A 20263-nucleotide genomic window follows, 5' to 3' on the forward strand; every position below is an offset into this window, starting at 1 on the left:
CTCATGTGATGGGGTGAGAAACTATTGCTTTTTTTTCCCCTGAGTTTATTTTCAAAGTCACAAGTTTAGGGTACATATTTCTATGTTCTCAAGGAGGATCTTGCCAAATTTTAGTGCTGTTCTGTCTGATTCTAATACCCATTAATAGTGAAGTATAAAATCATTCTGTACTGCTTCACTTTTTTTCTCAATGAAATATATTTGGATCAGCTTGTCTGTCTAGCAAAGTATAATTTTACTTATGTTTCTATCTGCATAATACAGCATGCATGTGTTTCAGTAGTCAGATGCATTACCTGACAAGATCTTTCTTAAAATTCCTATTCCCTGCTTATAGCTGAAACTCAGCATCTGTATGTTTGGAGGAAATATTAAAATATTAGAGCAGGGTCTTTATGGTGATGCAAAGTGAACATAAACTTCAAAATCGTGGTCTACTCATTTCTTACTCTAGATTAGTTCATAGATTACTGAATGGTCTGGACAAAGTACTTAACTTCTCTATGCCTCATTTTAACTCATTGTACAGTAGAGATAAATTAGTCCCCTATTTCATGGGGATGTTATAAGGACTAATAAATTATTTAGGCAGCACTTTAAAACACTGGTATAAGTAGGTGATGAGTATTAATGGTGAAGATAGTCAGATGCACAAATGGCATTTGGACACTTAACAGCCATTTCTGCCTCTGAAAATTTTCCCCTGGCTATTGGTGGTAGTGATTTGCTATAGCATGTGACCTGAGGGAAGCTACTTAAGTCCTCTGCCAAACGGGAAGACTAATGATGTACCTCAAAGGCATTTCATCTGCAAAGAGCTTTGAAATCCTCAGAAGAGAGGGGCACTATCAGTGAGCTTATTAGAGTTGTCGTAAGTCATCTGAGATTTTTTGAAAATGTTTCAGCTTGTGCTTCATCTTGCATAAGGATGCTTTCTATTCCAAATATCAATTTTATTAATTAATTAACATAGCCTATGCTATACATGTGTATAAATATGAGGTTACTTGGCAGACAACTGGACATGTGGTAAGAATATGATCCATATGTGATCCACATGTGCCTTAGAAGTGGCATTGATTTATTCTTCATGTTCTTACAGAGGCATTGTTACCATACCTCTATATGGTAAAGAAACTGGAAAGTCAAGCATTCTAGTAGTATTGTTTCACAGTGTTGAGATGAGGAAACCAAGCCAAACATTTTATTGGAATGGGAGGAAAATTGACTGTCTGTCAACCATGACTAAAGTTAAATACGATGGTTGGCAAACACTGTGAGGTCAGTTGTTCAGAATGCCTTAGAAGATGTCCAGATGATCAGAATTGAAAACACTTGGACTCAATAGAAACAGGCTAAATTAGCAGCAGTGTAACTAAGAGAACTTCCCTCAGTATGGATTTTTAGTTTTCTGGCCAAAATTAAGACTTTGAAAAAAGATGATCAGAGAACTTTCCACATCTCTAGCATAGCACTCTGCCTGCAAACTCCACAGTGTCAGTTAGCTAGCAGTGTTACTCACAGAATATCAGTAATGTTGATGAACAGATGTTTTGGCATGGTAACAATAGGAACATGCTGCTGGTATTCTTGAAAAGTAGGTCCCCTGAAACCTTTGGCCCGTGATAAAACACTGCACCAAACATCTGTGAGTTAGCAGAGATGGAGGCAGCAGTAGCTTTAATTTTTCTTCATGGAGTATGGTTCCACTGCAATAACTTAGAAACAGTGTGATAAAATACACTGAAGAGGAGAAAACCCTTGCAAGACTACTTTAAAAAGGTGTTCTTAGGAAAGTCACTCCCCTGAAAGTTGGGGAAAATGGGCTTTTATTCCTCCGGAGAGAAGGCTATTTAATATAACTGCCACTTCAGTGTGAATGGTCTTAACTGCTGATAAAAAGGTAAAAAAAAGGTGCACCATCTTCTCCTCCAGCTATTTTTGAGTAGCGACTATTCCTTTATGGGGGTGCAGAGAACATACCTGGTCACATCTTCTGGAATTGCATCCCATAGTTCAGTACCTAATAAATTTTTGAAGCTGAAGGTTGAAAAATAAATAGGTGCAGCAGAGACCTTTCTCTTTGTGGAAAGATGAGCAGGTACTAAGCAAAACCTGGGTCAGGGAAGGATTCAGTGTTTAATCAATTAATTACTGAAATTAAGCACTCTATTTCCTTTCAACTAGTTCAAAATTTCCTAATGTTTGAACATAAGTTTTCACTGATGTTTCTTTATAAATTTCCCTGAATGTCCTTATAGACTTACAACTTCCATATACCAAAACCTGCAAGTGTTCTAAGTATGGTTTCGCAGAAAGCCTGCAAAGCAAAGTTGGGCAATAGACAACAGTGAGAAATATTTCACTCAGGCTTGAGGTCTGCCAAGGTCTGAGAAGGAATTCAGAACAATGTAGCTTGATACTCAGATGTACTTTGATTTTTAAACTGTGAGGCCTGTTTAGTACTTCTCCAGAAATACTTTAAACCATATATTGTCATATAATACTACTCTTTATCAATAGTCTGAATTTTGGAAAAAAAGATAAAAAGCTTTTCTTTTTTAATTTTCCTTTTTTTTCCCTGACTAATTATATCCAGTCTCTTGACTCCCAGGTTGAAACATTCCTATGTGTCCTTTCTATTGTTTAATCTATGGTAAGTGTAAATGCCTCATTATAGTAACACAAAATTAAGTTCAGTATTTCTGTGGAATTGCTGCTGTGCCAAAATGGTCAGCAATTACGAGGTATCAATTCTGAAAATGTAAATGAATTCTAAGTTGAAATAGCTATAATGCTTGGTCTTACAATTATATAACATCGTTAGAGACATAATTAAACAGCATCATTAGAGACTGAATCCTCATGTCCGTCCTGGGTTCTTGCCCAGTCTGTCTTTAGGAAAACTCTGACTATATGTGTATTGCTTATTTACAAAAATGTGATCTTCTGATTCAATAGCAAATAACTGGAATTAGGTATGTTGACTTAACTGCTCTGAATGCATCACTAAGAGGAGTATTTAGAAGCAGATGATTTTTGATGTTTAGTAGATACAGCTCACAGAAGAGCATTTATGAAGTGCTCTTGATGTAGAAGGCAGTGGCATAAGTAATCTGGCCTGTCAGTGCACACTGGACAGCATACAGACTAAATATAGACAAGCTAAGGAACCTTTTATTAGATTATCAGTGTCCATTAGATTGGCTACTGGGAAAAGGAGTTTGCAGAAAACAATAGTTCATACATATTGTATTGCTGTCTCTTCAATTGCATTTGCAAATGCTTCCCTGTATACAGCAGTTGCAAATTGCTATATGTAAATATATGTAGTGATAAAATATAATATATCCCATGGAGCAGTTCCTTGGGATAATTTGTTGGGGAGTTTCTCCCAGAAAAAGTAATATTTGAATGCATAGGATTTGTTAAATTACCAGTTTGCAGAATACATTAAAAAACTAAAATGGTATTCTCTTCTGTTGCATGAGAAATGACAGCACTGTTGTGAGGTTGTCTGAGTACCTGTGGGAGTGAGGAGAGCAGGGCTGGCCCTGAGTTACTGAGTTGTCAGCATGGTTATCTGCAGAACTGTGATGGTAGCTACTTCTAGTAACAGCTGTAAAAACCAGTTGATCCCCACTGTGTATAGCCAGTGGCTATTGTGCTTGCAGTTTCTCAGGGACTCATTTTCTAAGGTGCTATAAGTAGACAGAGTGCAGCACTAAAAAGAATCTGCAAGATAATTACAGATAATTGCCTTTGGCACTTTGAACAAAATAATAAATAACCAGAAGGCTGTGCTAGGTAGTTTTCTCAGTGACTAGCTATTAAACATGTTATATTCTTCCAAGACTTCGCAAAAATTTGTGTGCAGTCCCTCTCTTTACCATACACATACCCACATACTGGAAGTTCTTCAGTCAGTCACCTTAAAGTGGACTTCATATCTTATGCACTTTGTATCCACTGCTTACACCTAACACTTTACCCTCAGCACCTTGTCTTATGTGTGGCACAGCCTCTGTTAGGCAAGAGGTAAGGCTGAACAATTTGAGAATCTCTCCTACCACTGAGAAGTGTCAAATCTTTCTGGGTTTTGCGATCTATGAAGCCGTCGCTCCATGTTTCTCCTGCAAGATGTTGCACTTCAGTGGACCGATTTGGTACCCCTGTGTCTCACACCCTTTCCCCACAAACCTGCTTCTCTTCTCAGCTTGTGCTTTCTGACCCTTTCTAAGTAGGAGGAATGAGTGTCTGCAGCCGTAACTTGGCTTCTGGTTCTCCCTTCCTGGTCTGTAGCAACTGTTTCAGCCAAACCAGCTGCTGTGCTAGCATTCCCTGTTTATGCAGAGTGCATTGGGAACAACTCAATCACTGAAAAGTGCAGTCTTCAAAAATGACAACATAAAGCAAAATTCAGCCCTGCCCCCCTTTTTTATAGTCTGATGGATAAAGAGATAAGGGAAAATATTTTGATGTCTGTGGTGCTCAGTGTTGCCTTGTGCTGTTACTGATCACCAAAACTTATGTAGAAGACAAAAATGGACTCAAGCTACCTGTGAAGTACAAGCAATGTTTTCCTACCAACAAGCTGATGGATGTTATATCTGTTTCAGTAGAGCCAAATTTCACCTACTGAAAAATTCTTGGGTTTTATGTATATATGTGGGCTGGAAGTTGGAGAACCAGATACCAGGACTTAAGGTATTAATTAGAATTGTTATTTTTCTGAGCAGCAGAAGATACCCCCTTTTATTTGTGTAGATCTAAACTGCATGCTCAAGAGTAACAGCTTTAAAAGAATTCAGCTCTTTACAAAAGTCCATTTAACAATAATAAAGATACTGTTAGTCTGTGGTCCTTACTACAATTGCAGTTAAAAGCAGTTGTTATGGCAACTATTGCAGTATCTCTGTCAGTATTTCTGCTGTTTGGGAGAGGCAAAAATCTCTTTTGCTCAACTGCATGTGACTGATAGAATGGGAGACTGAGATGCTCCCCGTTGCCAAGTAGTAAGATGAGGATTCTGGTAATGTGTTTTAAGGTAACCTCCCCCTTTCCTAGGGGATAGGGAAGCAAGGGCTGCTCATAAATGCTAACAGATTGCACACAGACAGACACAGGATCGGAACGCTATTTCCAAACCTCTCAGTACCCAGAAGGCCTGGCTGAAAGTACAGCCAGATGGTTTCACGTGTCAATCTCGGTAGCCAAATCTCTGAGCTGCTCCCAGGGAAGTGTGATGTGTGTCATTTATTGAGTGTCTGGAGGTCCTATCCAAATACCTGATGAGTCAGACAGAAACTGTTGCCTGTGTGCGTAATGGGTAATTTAAGAATATTCTGAAGCAATGTTTGTATTACCTCTGTGGATAGTCCCTCAAGTGCAATATTGTCCAGTTGTGAAATTGGGTTTCCATTTGCATGTTTGTCTGCAGTTTACCTGCGAACTTGTGTGTGCTTGCTTGACTTGGACTAATTTTTTCCCAGTTTATTTGTTTCAGTTGTTTTTGTTCACAGTTGTTTTCAACTTTGTTTTACACTATTTTTGTGGTGGTTATTACTTTAACAGTGGAGCACCTGCAGAGGTCAGAGAGGTGTTTTGTAAACCATTGTTTCACAGGCAGCTGTTGGCATATATCATGCCAAAGGGATTTCTGCTCAGTTTTTAAAAGCAAGGGTAATACAGGTGCTATTTCTGAGTTAAACACTGGACACCTGTAAGGTGCAATGTGGAAAAACAGCTAGGGTCAGCATCTGCATTGTGATGGATTTCTAGCTTTAGCAGCAGGAGTTTAGCACTTGATGACTGGAGGAAGGATGGAAAATGCGTAAGTTGCAGAGCTTCAACAGCTAAGTGAGTAATCAGCACGTGCCTGTCTCGCCATACATAGCTTTGTGCTGTCTTTTATGTCAGGAAATAAACTCACTTTAGGCAAGTGTAAGCTGTGTGATCAGCCTTTTCTTTCTCTTGTGTTCCATATTGTTTTTCTGCACCTTCGTTCTAACTGAATAACTGCCTTACTGCTAGGGTAAATACTGTCATCAATATCTACAATTGTGCTTTGCTTCTTCAGCTGTGAGCTCCTAGGGACATTTGTGGAAGCAGAATAAAGTATTATTGTTTGCTCTGACTTATGAGTCTTATATTCTGTCGGAGAGGTGAGAAGTTCTAGACCCCTTCGAAGACACATCTGTCATGTTAATACCACCTTTATAAAGATGATAAAATATTGACTATGTGTTTCTTTTGCCATATGCTGTGTACTATTCAAACTTTTCTGTTAGATTAAAGAACTAGAGAGCATCTGTGATAATAATCACTAGTTTAGGAGCCAAATGCAAAGTTTCACAAATTACCACTCATGAAACGCATTTTCTTGAATGCTTTGGAAGGCAAAAGTGAGCTGGACTGCAAGCAAACCTCCTTGTTCATCCCATGATAACAACATCTCTTTGATGAAAAGGAGAAAAGCTATGGCCAGATATATAAAACCCATAAGTAATGTACTGAAAAAGCCAGAGAACTTAGAACACTCATGAATGTGATGCCTTCTTGGGCATAGTGGAGAAAAAAGCTAAGTGCATTCTGAGCTGTAAAGTTTGGCTTTATGAGTAGGCTATAATTTTGAGCAGGCTTTAAGTGAAGAACTTGTTCTTCAGTGTTTGAATAAAAATAACTGTTAAGCACAAAATGATGTTCCTTTAGCACCAGAGGTGGGACACAAGGAATTAATTAAGGCTAGCATGTTCCTACTTTGATCTGAACAGATCAGTCGATAAAATTGGAGAGCAGAATGTGCAGCATTATGTAATCCCACCAGGAAGAAAGTGTACTTGCATCCAAGGATTCCTAGGAGTTGCACCATGGAGCAACCTGGCTCTCTGTCCCCATACCCTGTCCTATTCCCTCTTCATGCAGTCCCAGCCGTGCCTGGATACAGAGGGAACTGCTGGCAGGTTCCACTCCTGCAGCCTCCTTCCAGCAGTCTCACTGTCAAAATAGCAAATTAGCAGCCATGATTTTAAGAGACTATTGAACTCTGACACAGCTGATCATTTTTAAAATTTTCAGTGATATATATGTATTGGAGAGTGCTGTGTGGGGTGTGACTTGTCAGCAAATCTGCTGGGAAATTCAATTTTCCCGTATCTCTGCCTCATGTAGTAATCTTTAATAGTCTGTTGATTCTACAGTGCCCTTAACAGTGCCAGACATTGTATTGAGGTAAAAGAAAGGTATGGATCAATAGGCCACAATTCAATTAATAATCAAGAGTCAGGTTTTAATAACGATGTTCCTCCTGGAAAGCACGTGACTGTTCAAGTGGTCCCACAGAATCTGACATACAGAAAAGATGATAGCTCTCTAGCTAATTGGGTTATCTGATAATATTAATCTTTCATGGAAGGACATGAGAATGTTTTCCATAAAGTAAAGGATAGCTTCTGCAGATGATCTAAACTCTTAAGTGAATAGACAGGCTTCTGAAACTACATTAGTAAACCTTGACTTGCATGAGTTTAGATATGATACACAATGTTCTTTTCAGATCTTTTCAGATGATGAAAGCTCCATGTGATTTAATCTCTCCCAGGAAACTTCAGGATTTAATACCTGAAAGCATCACTTTTAAGAAACAGAATTATTTAAATTTGCCATCCTTGGCAACAGTTATTGATTGTGAGACCAAGTAGACAAAGTCATGCTGTGGAACAATACAGTGGTTTAAATACAAACTGTTTTAAGTCTGAAGTGTCATCTTGAATATTTCTGTCTGTCTGCTATCAAATTTGAGAGTAGAGAGACTTTTTTCTTTCACTTTTTTGACTACTAAACATACAGAAATCATAACAGTAAGATGCCTAGTCACAATATACACAGATTGGAAAAATGGAGGTGGCATGCATTGCAGTCAGCGTAGGCCGAAGGGTTAGGTATCTAATATGTAGCCAGCTAACGTGGCTTCAAAGTAATTCAGTTTAAGTTGGGACTCTATTTTTTTTAGAATAGGAAAGTAAAACAGATTAGAAAAGTGATAGGTGCCAGAAATTTAAAGATACTACTGATACTGGTTTTGTGTGGCTTTTTTTTTTTTTCTTTTTTCTTGTGTGATGTGTACCCACGTAAAATGTGTTCAATAGCAAAGCACGTGAGGAACAGTAGAAGTCCAGGTGATTGACTTCTCTCTAACATAATGATGATCTTTCTTCATCTCTTAATAAAACAAGCTCTCCCCAAATGGCTGCCAAATCTGACTAGGTATGTTCATCAAAAATACTTAGAGCACAAGATCTGTTTTGGAAAGTTCCTGACCATGGGATAACTTCTAATTCTTGTATTTGAAGTGCTTGTGTTGTACTTTTCTAACCATTTAGAAAGGTATTCTCAGCATCTAATTTGGCTGGTAAGATCTTTTTTTTTGTATAGGTTTACAGTGTGTGTGTGAGTTCTGAACACCACTTACATGTGTAAAGAGGGGTGATTTGTGGAATTCAGCACGAGTCTTGCTTGAGGAGTATTTTGGGGATCCAGGCCAATTCCTCATAATTTGGTATTGATGCTGTTCCTCAAAGTCGGTTTATGTGTGGTAACTTACAGTAGGTGAGGACTCGTACCTGTTACTAACAGGTATTGGCACAGCAGGTTGCACAGCATTTCAGTATTTTCATGCTAATGTTTGGCTCTGGATTTGAGTAAGAACTGCTTGGTGATCTTCAGACTGTCAAAAATGGCAGGAGCTCTCAATTTGTGATTTGTCAATCTGTAGACATGTTTGGGACATATTTTTAGTATCTCCTCTTTAATTGTGAGCATTTCCAGAGCATTTGGAACTTAAGTCATAAAAGACTTAGTTTTCACTATATAGCTGAACAATGTCTAGGAGAATATAGAAAATTATAAAATAACAGTAAAGAACAAAGATACAATGCACGGAAACCCCTTCTTAACAGAGGCCGAATATAAGAATGTAGCCTTTGGTGGTTTGTTTTGAACTGAAATGAGGGCTCTTTTGTCAGTGTTATCTGCAGCAAAGTATTCACCACTGGTATGAGAACCACTGTCACACAGAGGCACTTCAAATACAGGTATTTAGTTTTGTATCTCTGTTTTCAGAAGATTAGCAGATCCTCCTGAGATTAACTGCTAGTATGCCAGTTCTAGAGCATGGGTTAAAGACAGGGAAATAAACACTGAGATACAAGTGATTTCAACAGGGAGAGAAGTTAAGGGAACTGTATGAGCCAAAATGACAAGCTGAGGCTTATGGTATTCTTTGTGTGTGCTGACAAGATGCTTCTCTTCATTCTCTGGCCTGGCTGGGATGGCAAACCTCTGCAGCCAGTGTGCTCTGTGCTGTGCTGGAGCTTTGGGGACTAGATTCACACTACTACAGATTTACTAAGTTGCTGCCTTTGGCCAAGGAGATACATTTTTATGTTCCCAAAAGCTGAGGCGTGAATAGCCCCCTGGATTTATCTGGACAATCTGACTTCCCTTTTGTGGATAAATGAGTGAGCGAACACTGCTGGACAGCTGTGGACTTGGGTTATGGCACAACCAAGTTTAGCTGCCAAAAGAGGTAGGATTTTGTAGAGCTTTCTAGTAGTAAGAAAGTGTCAGTATTTTAAAAATTTTGTGTGCTGTTGTTCATAAAAAAAATCTGTACCACCCACATGGAAGACCACTGACCAAGGATGTCAGCAGAGTTTTAAAGGCTGGACTTGACTTAACCTCTTGATGCTTTCTTTGAGATCTGAGCGGTCCTCACCTTCTAAACTGTGGTTCAGTTTCCTTAGAATCATTCTTCCTTTTAAAAGCTGAATTAAAATTGTATTTACCTCTAGTCTTTTGCAAGTAACACATATTTGTTTTCATATACTAAGATGGAAATATACATACTTTTAATTGGAAAATTCTGTCCTGTCATATATGCACTTCAAATGAGCCTACTTCACTGGAAATAATATATTATGATGAAAAATACATTTCTGTGGTGTTACAAGAGTTTTCAGATGGCTTATCACAAAGATCCCTTCTGTGACTATGCATAACAAGACTGAATTCAGGTAAACTAGTCCCTTCCACCTGACAGTTCAAAGCTAATGTTAGTCAATAAACAAAAATACATTGCTGTTTCAGAACATAGCTGTGAATGACATTCCTGAGCATCATATTCTGCACTTTTTAAAGTATTTTCATAAAAGCAAGGGGGGGTGTGTGTGTGTGTATGTAATTTAAGAAATACTACAGAGAATCAGTAGAAAACACGCTGTTAGTGAAAGCCTTAATGATTGTCTCCCGAGCCTTTGTATTGGCACATCTATTTTGTATTCTGGTTTTGAGAAGTTATTCTGACTTAACCCTGTGGAAAACCTTTATTTAAACAAAAGTTGAAATGTTCTGCTTTTTTTGTCAGTGTTAAAAACAGAAGTAGTGATGAAGGTATTCTGGATAACACAGTCATAAAATTGTGACCTTAGGTCTCAGAAAATGCACTATAATGGTGCTGCTTATGTACATTCATTATTTCTACTATACCATTTTAGTAGGTTTAGCCACAGATTTAAACCCATTTCCATTTTTTTCGTAAGTTACCATATAAAAATGTTTACTCTGTGATAGAAAACAAAGGTAAAAGTGTATTATAATGCAAGTATTTTACATATAGCTGAATTGCTGTAGTATAAAGTAATGTTTCAAATCTGGATTTATGTCTGTGTCCGTCGTGTCGTCGTCATCCCCCCCGCCCCCCCGTTTATTTTGGTAATTCCACTATAGTTACTAGAATTGCAGTGCAACCACATTTAAACCCGCAGGTACCACTGAGGGGTTCCTGGTAATGTTGTTCTGCTTTAGAAAAGCTGTAGAAAACTGTTGCTCAGTGCAGGCCCCCTGGGAGGCTGGGGGAGCAGCAGCCTTAGGGCTGGTGTGTAGTGGGGAGGTATGGATGGATAGCACCAGGCACAGCTTGGAGGACGCTATATGGCTTGCTTAATTTTTTGTTGTTGGTTTTTTTTTTTCCACTTAGCAGTGAACATCAGCCCACTGTTGGAACATAATCAGGAATAACTACAGTTGTCTCGGGCAAATGCTAGACATAGAATATTTATTTTGGTATGAAATAAACTAGTTGCCTCTTCCTTCTACTTTTGTTAAGTCTTTGCCAGATATCTCCCTCTAGTGCTCATAAAAAAACCCACCAAACCAGAAAGTGACTGCTCAGAGCGCAGGAGGCCTGGAAGAATCAAGCGGAGTCTGGTTTGGTCCATACTGCTTGTTTTTCCCTTACGGCTGCATCTCCATGCACCTGAACTCTTGTTATCTGTGCTGAAAGGAAGCTTAGTTTATTTCCTGCTACTCTGTACGAGTTCTGTGCTTTTTCTCTGTCCTCCTTGTTCATCTGGAATGCCTGTTAAAAAGTCAGTCCAGCAGGTCAGTGGGGGAAGTTGGGAATGGTGACGATGGCTCTGCAGGCTGTGTGCCCAGCCTTCTCCCAGCGGGACACCGCACGTGCTCCAGTGTGCAGGAGGCTTGGCACGCCTGTGTAGCAACCTCACATTCTCTCTACAGGGTGAAATTAAAGCTGCTTTATCTTGTCTGGCTGTGGTACCCCGACACTCAGGTTATTGATGCTCTTCAGAGGTTCTAATTTTAATGGGAATTTTCACTCAAACAGGCCTGAGGGACCTCTGAAGTCAGTCAGAGTGCAGGTGTTAAACCCACCTTTATTGGCTCTTAACTGTTTTCTTGTTGTTGGCTCAGTGTTTTCTTCTCTGGGAAGCAGATGTATGGTAACTATATATATCAGAAGGTTGAACACACATAATTAACATTCCCCATAACTTATTAAACAGTCATAAGAAACAATACTGCTAGTTGGTCAGAATGTGAAGCCAGTCTGTAAAAGACAATTTGGTACATAATGGGCTCCAAAACAGGTTATGACTGTTACTTTAAGGTAACAAACAACAGAATAAAAAGAACAAATAGAGTAATAAAAGAAAGAGAATTTACACACAAATAAAAGCAGCTGGAAATAAAGAGGCCAGTAATCCTAGTATTCTGGTTTATCTCATGAGACCGATTCTGCCTTGCCTCATCCCATTCTTAGCTGAGATAAAGTGATACAGCATTGCATTCACACCTCCTTAAAGGGAGGGAGGAAGAGTGAATTCATGCTTTTTGCTGTTGCTCTTGGATGGTAGCCAGGCAGCAGTGCATTTAAAAAAAGAAAAAAGAAGTTGTAAGAGCTGTAAACAATTGGAAGGAAAGTGCAGTCATTGAAATGGAGGCCAACCCATTGAGAAATGTCTGTTGGTTTGTTGGTTTTTGTTTTTTGTTTTTTTTTTTTTTAATTTTTCTTCCAGTAGCTGCTACTTTTCTCCTGTAGCTGCTTTTCCTTCTTTTTAATTAATTCTCTTCCCTGCCTTGCTTGTGCCCCAGTGTTCTCTTTGTGGTTTTATTTAGTAGTACTGGTGAGGAAAAGTAGGTGGGTGCATATTATACACCTCCACACACCACACCTTCCCCTGTATTTGCACACTGGTAGCTACAGTGACCCAGACAGGTGTCCCAGGAGGGAGAAAGGAGAAAATTCACCTTCGCTGCAGCTACAGGTGTGCAGGCAGGACTTTTTACCACAAGTCTGGAGAATACTGATGCTTGCCAACAACTTGCTGAGCATCAGTATTGGGTTAATGAAAACGATGAAACCACCACTTAACTTCCAAATGGATTTCCATGGAGACAGCTAGACAGTAATAGTGTTTAGACTTTTTTATTCAATAAAAGTTCGAGTTATAAATATTCTCAATTTGTTTCCTATTTACAGTTGTAAAATATTTCAGGATAGCCTACCCATCACCTGTCATTCAACGTCTCTATAAATGCCATGAAAACATTGTTGTCAAATAAAAAGTCTTATTTTCAGCCCACAAACCCAAGTTCCACACACTCACAAAATAAAATCAAAGGAACAAAAAAGAGGAGAAAAGGAACCAAGGGGATGGGGGGTGAGAGGAATACAGTACAGCAGGCAACAATGCAATATTTGCTACATAGTAGCAAAATAAATGGGTAAAAAATTTAGTCTGCTATGATGACAAGCTTTTCAGGACATTTGTTATAGACCAGCGTTGTCCAGTGCATTTCTGAAGGACGAGTTGAAATCCAAATTCATTTTCATTGTTTTCCTGCAATTCCAGGCAACGCTTGGATTTTCGGTTCTGGATTGGACCTCCCTTTAAAGAGAGGGGGGGGGAAAAAAAAAGTGTTTGTATTAAACATTGTGAAATTGTTGCATTGCTACTGTGTGATAACATAGATTAGAGAACATCCCAGTGTCCATCCACTGAAGTCCACTGCTACTGTAAAAAATGTTTCGGAGCTAGGCTGAAATCCAACCTAGCTAAGCACTAGATTGGATTGGGAGCGAAGGTTCCCTTTGTCACAGGCTGGTTTAATCCCTGATGCAGTTTAGAATAGCCTCAAGTGCCTGCTTACCATTTCAGCAAATGGGGTTTCTAGAACCAAGCTGTGTTTCTAGCCATGCTTTTTAACCGTGAGCCAAAAGCTTCCCTGATTGCTTTAGTTACCTAGCTTAGTGGCTCTGCTGTGCCTCTGAAACAAAAAAAAAAAAAGGCAAAAGAGGACCAGTGCCTTGGCTAGGGGTGTCCTGTATGTAGGATAAAATGCAAAAAAATTCATCTCAGAACTCAAAGAATAAATAATGTTATGTTGCTATTCCTCAGTATTGACTCTCTGTTCAATTCTCAGCTTAATACTGCCATGTTAAAGCCCTACATTCACTGCTCAGTTGCAGCAAATCTTAAATCACTGGTGCTATTGCAGTTAACTATAGACCTAAATTATAGTTAAATGATCATGTAGGTGACATTTTTTTGCCTTTAATTCTGGTTTCAGTTGGTTCTTTCACCTCTCTCCTGTCTAATAAAGATAATAGATAACTTGTACACATTAGTGTCTGGGAAGTTTCTTTCAAGATACACAGAGTAATTTGCACAGAAGTCTGAAATTCTGACTTTCTCTAGAGTATCTTGGACTTGTGGAGTAGAGAATTACTGGCTTAATCTGCAAATCAAAGAATGGAGTGTAAATCAGTACAGATTAGTACATTGACACATGGAAAGAGCAGCCACATGTAGATCACTTATTTGTACAATGGGGGAAAAATAGTTCTATAAAAAAGACCACACCACCACCCAACCCCATACAAAAAAACCCCACCTCATCGGTTTTGTTCAAGTCTGTGTTATCCCTTGCGTTAGAAGGTCATAACTGTGATTGATTTCTATTATCACAAGGATATTGGAATAAATCCCATAGAAATGCTGAGTTTGCTTTTTCAGAGAAGGCTGTTCCTCAGACAAGGGTAGCTCGTGCCATTCAGTACAGGTTCTGCTTTGTTCACGTGGGTTACGGGGGTCTCCTCTCCTCCTATCCTACCAGTAATACTTAGCAAGTACTGTCTCTGAGAAGTGAGTTCTAAAAACATTTTTTGGACCTGGCTAATGAAATGCAGAATTAGGTTTGAAAGCTCTAAGTTTTTTTTAAATATGGCTTTAGGTAAGAGAGACCATTTCTAGAGTAATCCACAAAAGTCAAGATGTAAGTCCTCCTTGGTAGACCTACATGCAGTCTAGATACAAATTTCACTTTATGGACAGGCATACAGTAGGCATTTTAATATACCTCCATAACAAAATGCTGAGTGAACTGTATTTCCCACTGCTGTATAACTATTATTGACATTCATATTAATAACAGCAGTTAAATTTGGGTGACTGGTAGGAGCATAAACTCTAAGCTACCTATAAGCAATAAAACTGCTTGACGTACAAGAAATTTGAAGAAACTAGGATGGGAAATCAGCCAAAGCTTTATTATATGCTGTTTTTTACCTTATCCTAAACAAGCACCCTACCACCCCCACCACCTCCCCAGTTATATTGGTCTTCTAAAGCTTACTGTGGTGAGATCTTTTTCTTTTCCTTTTTTTTTTTTTTTTTTTCCCCCCCAAATGAATTCAATGATGAATTAGGTCCTTCAGATATAAAACTCTAAGGTAATGGATGCTTTCTCATTGCCAAAAGAGTTGTGTTGGTTTGTTTTCTTTCTTTTTCTTCTTCTAGCAAAACATAGGGTTTCTATTCTTAATGAAAACTGTTGATTATGGGTTTTCGCTGCATACTCAGTGTTGTATGGCACCCAGGGTCAGCTCCCTGGGTTTAAATTGGGAATTACAGTTTACCACAAGGGTTTCTGCCTAAACCCAAGATCAACTTCCTTGTGCTTCCAACTGATGCTGGAGGTGCTGGTGTTGCTGTCATTTAGGTTAACTAGTTCTGTATCTTTCATTTATCAGTTTAGTCCTTGTCTCATTTCTGGTGTCTAAGACACCCTCAGCTCACATCTTGCACTAAGGAAGCAGGAGAAATAAGTTTTCCCCCTTTCTGTCTTGCCAGAAAACTAACCAGTTATGGGAGACTAGTTCAGCTCCATTACTAGCCTGATTTTTGGACCTGGGGGATGCATCTGGGTAGTATGGTACTTTTAAACCTCTCCTGTAATCTCTAATTTACTAGCATAAGTGAAGGAACAGAATTAATTTTCTCCATTTCATGTAAAGCATGACAGCTAAACCACAAGTGTTCCCTGGTACAAAACTCTTGTGGCCCCAACTCTGTGAAATGAACTCTTGAGAACAGCCTTTATGCTTATGAAGAGGAATGCTCAGGTCTGGCTGGCTTCAGCAGCTGGGGTGGGGCAAACACCTGGTTTGCTGGCTGCACTTTGGGAATCTTTGGTGCCTATTTTTTCTCCCAAGGACTGTGTGTGGGGCCTAGTCTCTTAACTGAGAGCTCTGTTAGAGGAAGCCACAGCACTAATGCTTAAATACTGCCATGCTGAGTTGGAATTTCTGCCTAACTCCCATTTGTTTCAGTGGTCAAGGGTTTCTTTCACTTGAATGGGCAGATTTTGGGGTAGAGGAAGGAGGATGTTCACAGTAGAGACAATGTTTTTTCTCTACTCTAAATCTTGTAGAGCACACATAGGTGTTACAGTAAATGCATTCATGTGAAACACTTTAATACAGGCAGCTACATAAACAAAATTTAAACCACTACTAAGGAGAAACAAGCAAGCAACCAAAAAAATCACACAGAAAGCCCACCCCACTCCTCTTTTCCTGATGTGCCCTCATGTGAAATCTGGCTTCTATTTAGCAGAAACAAGTGACTCAGGAGATAAAAAGCCGAGGAAGTTCTTTTTGATGTGCTGCAAAGCACTCTGCAGCAGTGGCTACTGAAAATCACCCTGCTGAGTACATTGGAGCCTCCATGGAACATAAGAGTCACCAAAGTTAAGTAGTGGCTAAAATGTGTGAACTGAGCGGTGTAGAGAGCAGGGATGCTTTTAGTAGCAAGATTATTTTTTTTTTTTTTCCCCTCACAAGAAAGAGAAACGTAAAGGCTGAAGTCCTGTTAGAACAATGTAGCTCCTAAGAGATGTGCGGTCAGCATATAAATGACAGAATTGCTCTGAAGTACAGGGAGAAGGGTTTCTATAGTGCTTACTAAAATTTCATTGTTAGCCTACTTAATTGTGTTCTTCCCCCCCCCCCCCCCGCCCCCCTTCATATGCCTAATGCAAACCTGTGATGGTGGTATTGGCCTGTTATCTCTCGGGTGATGACAGTGCACCCACTCTGTGTCGCAAAGTCTGAACTAGCAAGCTATTTAATCATTAAAGCACACAGACTGAGTAACTCCACTGAAAGAAGCGAGCAAGCAGGACTGATGTGCTGGAAGCTACCACTACATTTTGCTACTCTGACTGGTTTGGCCTCCAAATTACAGTATTCCTGAATGGTCTCTACAGTCTGTTTCATTGTTAGCATTTGGAACCCTAAAGCCAAATGCAGACAAAGGTGTCCTTTTAGTTAATTCTTTTTTTTACATAACCATTTACTAAAAGCTGTATGAAACTGACAGTCACGTTTACCACTTGCTCAGCAAAATGGTTTACTGTAATACTAACTTCAGGCTAAGTGAAAGGCAAGTTGCCTATCTGGTTCCCTTTCCCCATCCTAGGTAAGAGCTCTACTTTCCAATTTAGAGGCAAAAAATTGATAGCCTAGGGTAATATCTTTAATCATGATACATAAAATACAACTCTATAGGCTGAAACGAGTTAAAGAGGAATTCTGCCCAATCGAACAGAATTAGGGTTATGATCATGGACGATGAGAGGCAGCTCAACAGCAGAAGTCTCGAGAGAATAAATAAATATTCAGGTCAACTATTTTATAAAACTAGACTGAATGTGACAGCACTAACCAGCTTGACTGAAAACTTGATGGGTTTTGCAACGCAAATTGAAGCAATTCCTGTGAGAAGCCGAAATGCTCTCAACTCCTGCTGGTAGCCCTAGACACATATAAAAGTGAGCGCTTCGTAAGCATGCTTGTAACGTTAACACCATCTCAAGTCACGCATCCTGTTATGACCAATAGCTATTGGAATGTGTCCTAACATAGTGGGAAGCAATACTTTTGACTTCCTTTAGAATTACTGTACTTTCTGCATATCTGCCATATGTAAGAGGTTTCCTTTCAAATCTTTCACTAAGGCAGAATTTATTCAACAATACTGCATATCGGGATGCTGTTTGTGCCTGCGGACTGCTGCGGTACAGGGATGGTCCAGCCTGTGGTAGGCAGGGCCATGTGTGTCTCCTGCATGTAAAAACCAACTTGCTTTTAGAAAGAGCAGGGTGTTGCAAGGATACAGTTACATATTCTAGGTTAGAGCTGGAGTACTAATAAGCTGTGCAAAGTGATTAGACAGTCTTTGCTGAACTGTTCTCTGGTTTTTGTTTTGGTTCATTGGGGGGTGGTGGACGTGCAGTTCCCAAACCTCCCCCTTTCTGTATTTGTTCTGCAGGGCAGTAAGTGGGATGGGTCCTCTCTGTAATACTAGTCCTTGCAGAACCAGGCTTCATTGAAAGCTGTTATAAAAGTTTCTCTGATGTCTAAAAGGCCTCCTATCCAGAGGGTTACTAATGGGACAGAGCATTGATACAGCTTTCTTTAGTAATACCAGAGACACTAAATAAATTTTTATTTTTTAAAGAAATGTGTCTAGTGTACACACACCATGTAACCTGTGATTCCTGCCCCTCCATACCATTGCTACTGCAAACTGGTGTTATATATCATTTCATGCTCTTCAGATAGACTCCCTTCAAAACAAAGCATGTTCTGAATTCATGACAAAAGATGCATTGAAAGTTTCTGTAAACATGTACCTAGCCAAAAAGTTCTGAAGAACTCATGGGGTTTCTTGCCAAAAATTTCATCTTATGGTTACTTATTATTTGTGCTGAATGACAGGCCTTTTAATCAGATGACATTTTACTGGTCGCAGGGTAAAGTCTTTTTTTTTATTTCTGGCTGTATTTAACAGAAATTTACCATTATATTTACTCTCTGATTTTCTTCAGTAAGAATTCTCTTCAGCAAGAACCAAGAAATTTTCTGTCCTTTGTTACTCTGAAGTCAGATTGCCAAGGTTATGTTTTGGTATATGAACAAAAAAAGCACTCGACAGGAAAAGAAGAGAGAGGCTACTTCACATAGTTTAGGCATTTTAAAGGAAGGATTCATATGTGGATAGGTGGCATCATTAAAGCTGAATAAATAATTTGCAATATCTAATTGACTTGGTCAGTTTAGGCATTGTTTGTACTTGGCACATGTGCTAGATGACATTCCATTTAGGTAGGCTTTATGAGCTGCAAGTTGTACTCCATTTCCAAATTTCTCAGAAGAAGCAATGTAGAAAGGGAAAATGGGGAAGTGAGGTTGTTGCTTTAGACTGAACCAAGGCTTCATAAGCTAGTTAAAGCTCTCGGGCATGAAACTTAAGACAGGGTTTGATCACTTGTAATAATGAAGGATAGTAAATAAACGCTGGAGGTTGTCAGCATTACTGCAAATCAGACTGAGGGTTCTTTTTAACAAGTTTCTATCAAGTGTACACTTTTGTTACAGAGTTTAAACCTACTTTTTGCTCATCACCTTAAAGCTCATGTTATTATACCTAAAAGAGGAAAAAAAGAAGTGCTCTTATCAGCTTGCCTAACCATGGCTATTTCAGAAGAAGGTCTTACAAGGTTATTAAGTGTATCCAATCTTGTATCACCTATGCTGTATAGATCCTTGCATTCACTAGTCTATAATTTTCTATTTTTATGTCAGTCAGTGACCTCAAATATCTAAATTTGCTTTACCTTTGAGGGAGAAACTCTAATCTTCACTATTGCTTTAATACATTTGAAACAAAGAATTATGATGAGGTACATATAACATGGATAATCTCCACTCCAAACAATAGGCATGATCTTCTCATTCATTTCTCCAGAATACTGGGGTAAATTTTTCGGTGACTGTTAGTACACCAAATTTAATCCTAAGAAAATTTCCCAAGTCATTTTGTCTTCTATGTGGTCACTTGTGGATATTGCTGCAGTGAGAAAGTGTTCATAGGAAAAAGTGAGTAATTTATTCCATACAGTAATTCATGTATTTTCAGTATTGCCCATTGCTTGGAAATACTGGATGATGTTACTGAGTCTAGAATTTCTGCTTTATAGTTGTGTAAAGATATAGGTGTATATATAATGGTGTATATATAGGTTATGGATTAATTGCTTCTCAAATCTAAAGCAGTATGACAAATTTTCCAACTCCTTGGCAAACAGGTGCTCTATAAGTAAAGCAGAGTAAGCTCCAAAAATGCTGTGAGAGATGATGCACAGGTTGACATTTTCTGTTAAAGGGGATGCTGTTTGTAAATGTGTGTCTTTCCTGCATCCTCCATTTGCCATTTACTGCCCACTGTCCTACTTGGCAGCATTCAGAAAACCGTAAATGCAGAACTCGCTATACTGAGTAGTCGCTGGCTACTTAGTGCTCTAACTTTGATACTCTAAAGTTCTGAAGTAGGATTTACTTAAGATGTGTTTCTACACTAGATAAGTTAACAACTGCTACATTTTACACTTCCTTCTACGAGCAGGAGTGTTAGATATAGGTAAATCCTGTGTTTCTAAACATCTCTGGAGCCTTGGCTGACATGCAGACTATAGAAAAGAATCCAAAGTTAGTCCTCTGCACCAGTGTTTTCTGCAGGGTGATTTTTGCTCTAACTGAAAAATTGGAAAAATTTTTCTT

The 20263-nt window shown here is 39.0% G+C and overlaps 1 protein-coding gene and 1 long non-coding RNA gene across 11 annotated transcripts in view; one reads left to right on the top strand and one right to left on the bottom strand.

The window, feature by feature from the left end:
• The window catches only part of LOC141950292 (uncharacterized), a 304169-nt gene that overhangs the window by 247575 nt on the left and 36331 nt on the right, over window positions 1-20263 (top strand). The gene's annotated exons all lie outside the window — the stretch shown is intronic.
• The window catches only part of GALNT18 (polypeptide N-acetylgalactosaminyltransferase 18), a 326140-nt gene that overhangs the window by 61493 nt on the left and 244384 nt on the right, over window positions 1-20263 (bottom strand). For 4 of the 8 annotated variants that reach the window (XM_074884912.1, XM_074884911.1, XM_074884917.1 and 1 more), the window contains one exon: window positions 12769-13247. The exons of 3 other annotated variants lie outside the window; for them this stretch is intronic. In XM_074884912.1, coding sequence (XP_074741013.1) covers window positions 13101-13247 — 147 coding nt within the window. In that variant the 3' untranslated portion in view covers window positions 12769-13100. Of the gene's footprint in view, window positions 1-12768; window positions 13248-20263 lie in introns of those variants that run through there. One more of the 8 variants, XM_074884913.1, reaches the window with a different exon arrangement.

The sequence above is a fragment of the Strix uralensis genome, chromosome 15, assembly GCF_047716275.1.
Source record: "Strix uralensis isolate ZFMK-TIS-50842 chromosome 15, bStrUra1, whole genome shotgun sequence".
NCBI lineage: Eukaryota > Metazoa > Chordata > Aves > Strigiformes > Strigidae > Strix > Strix uralensis.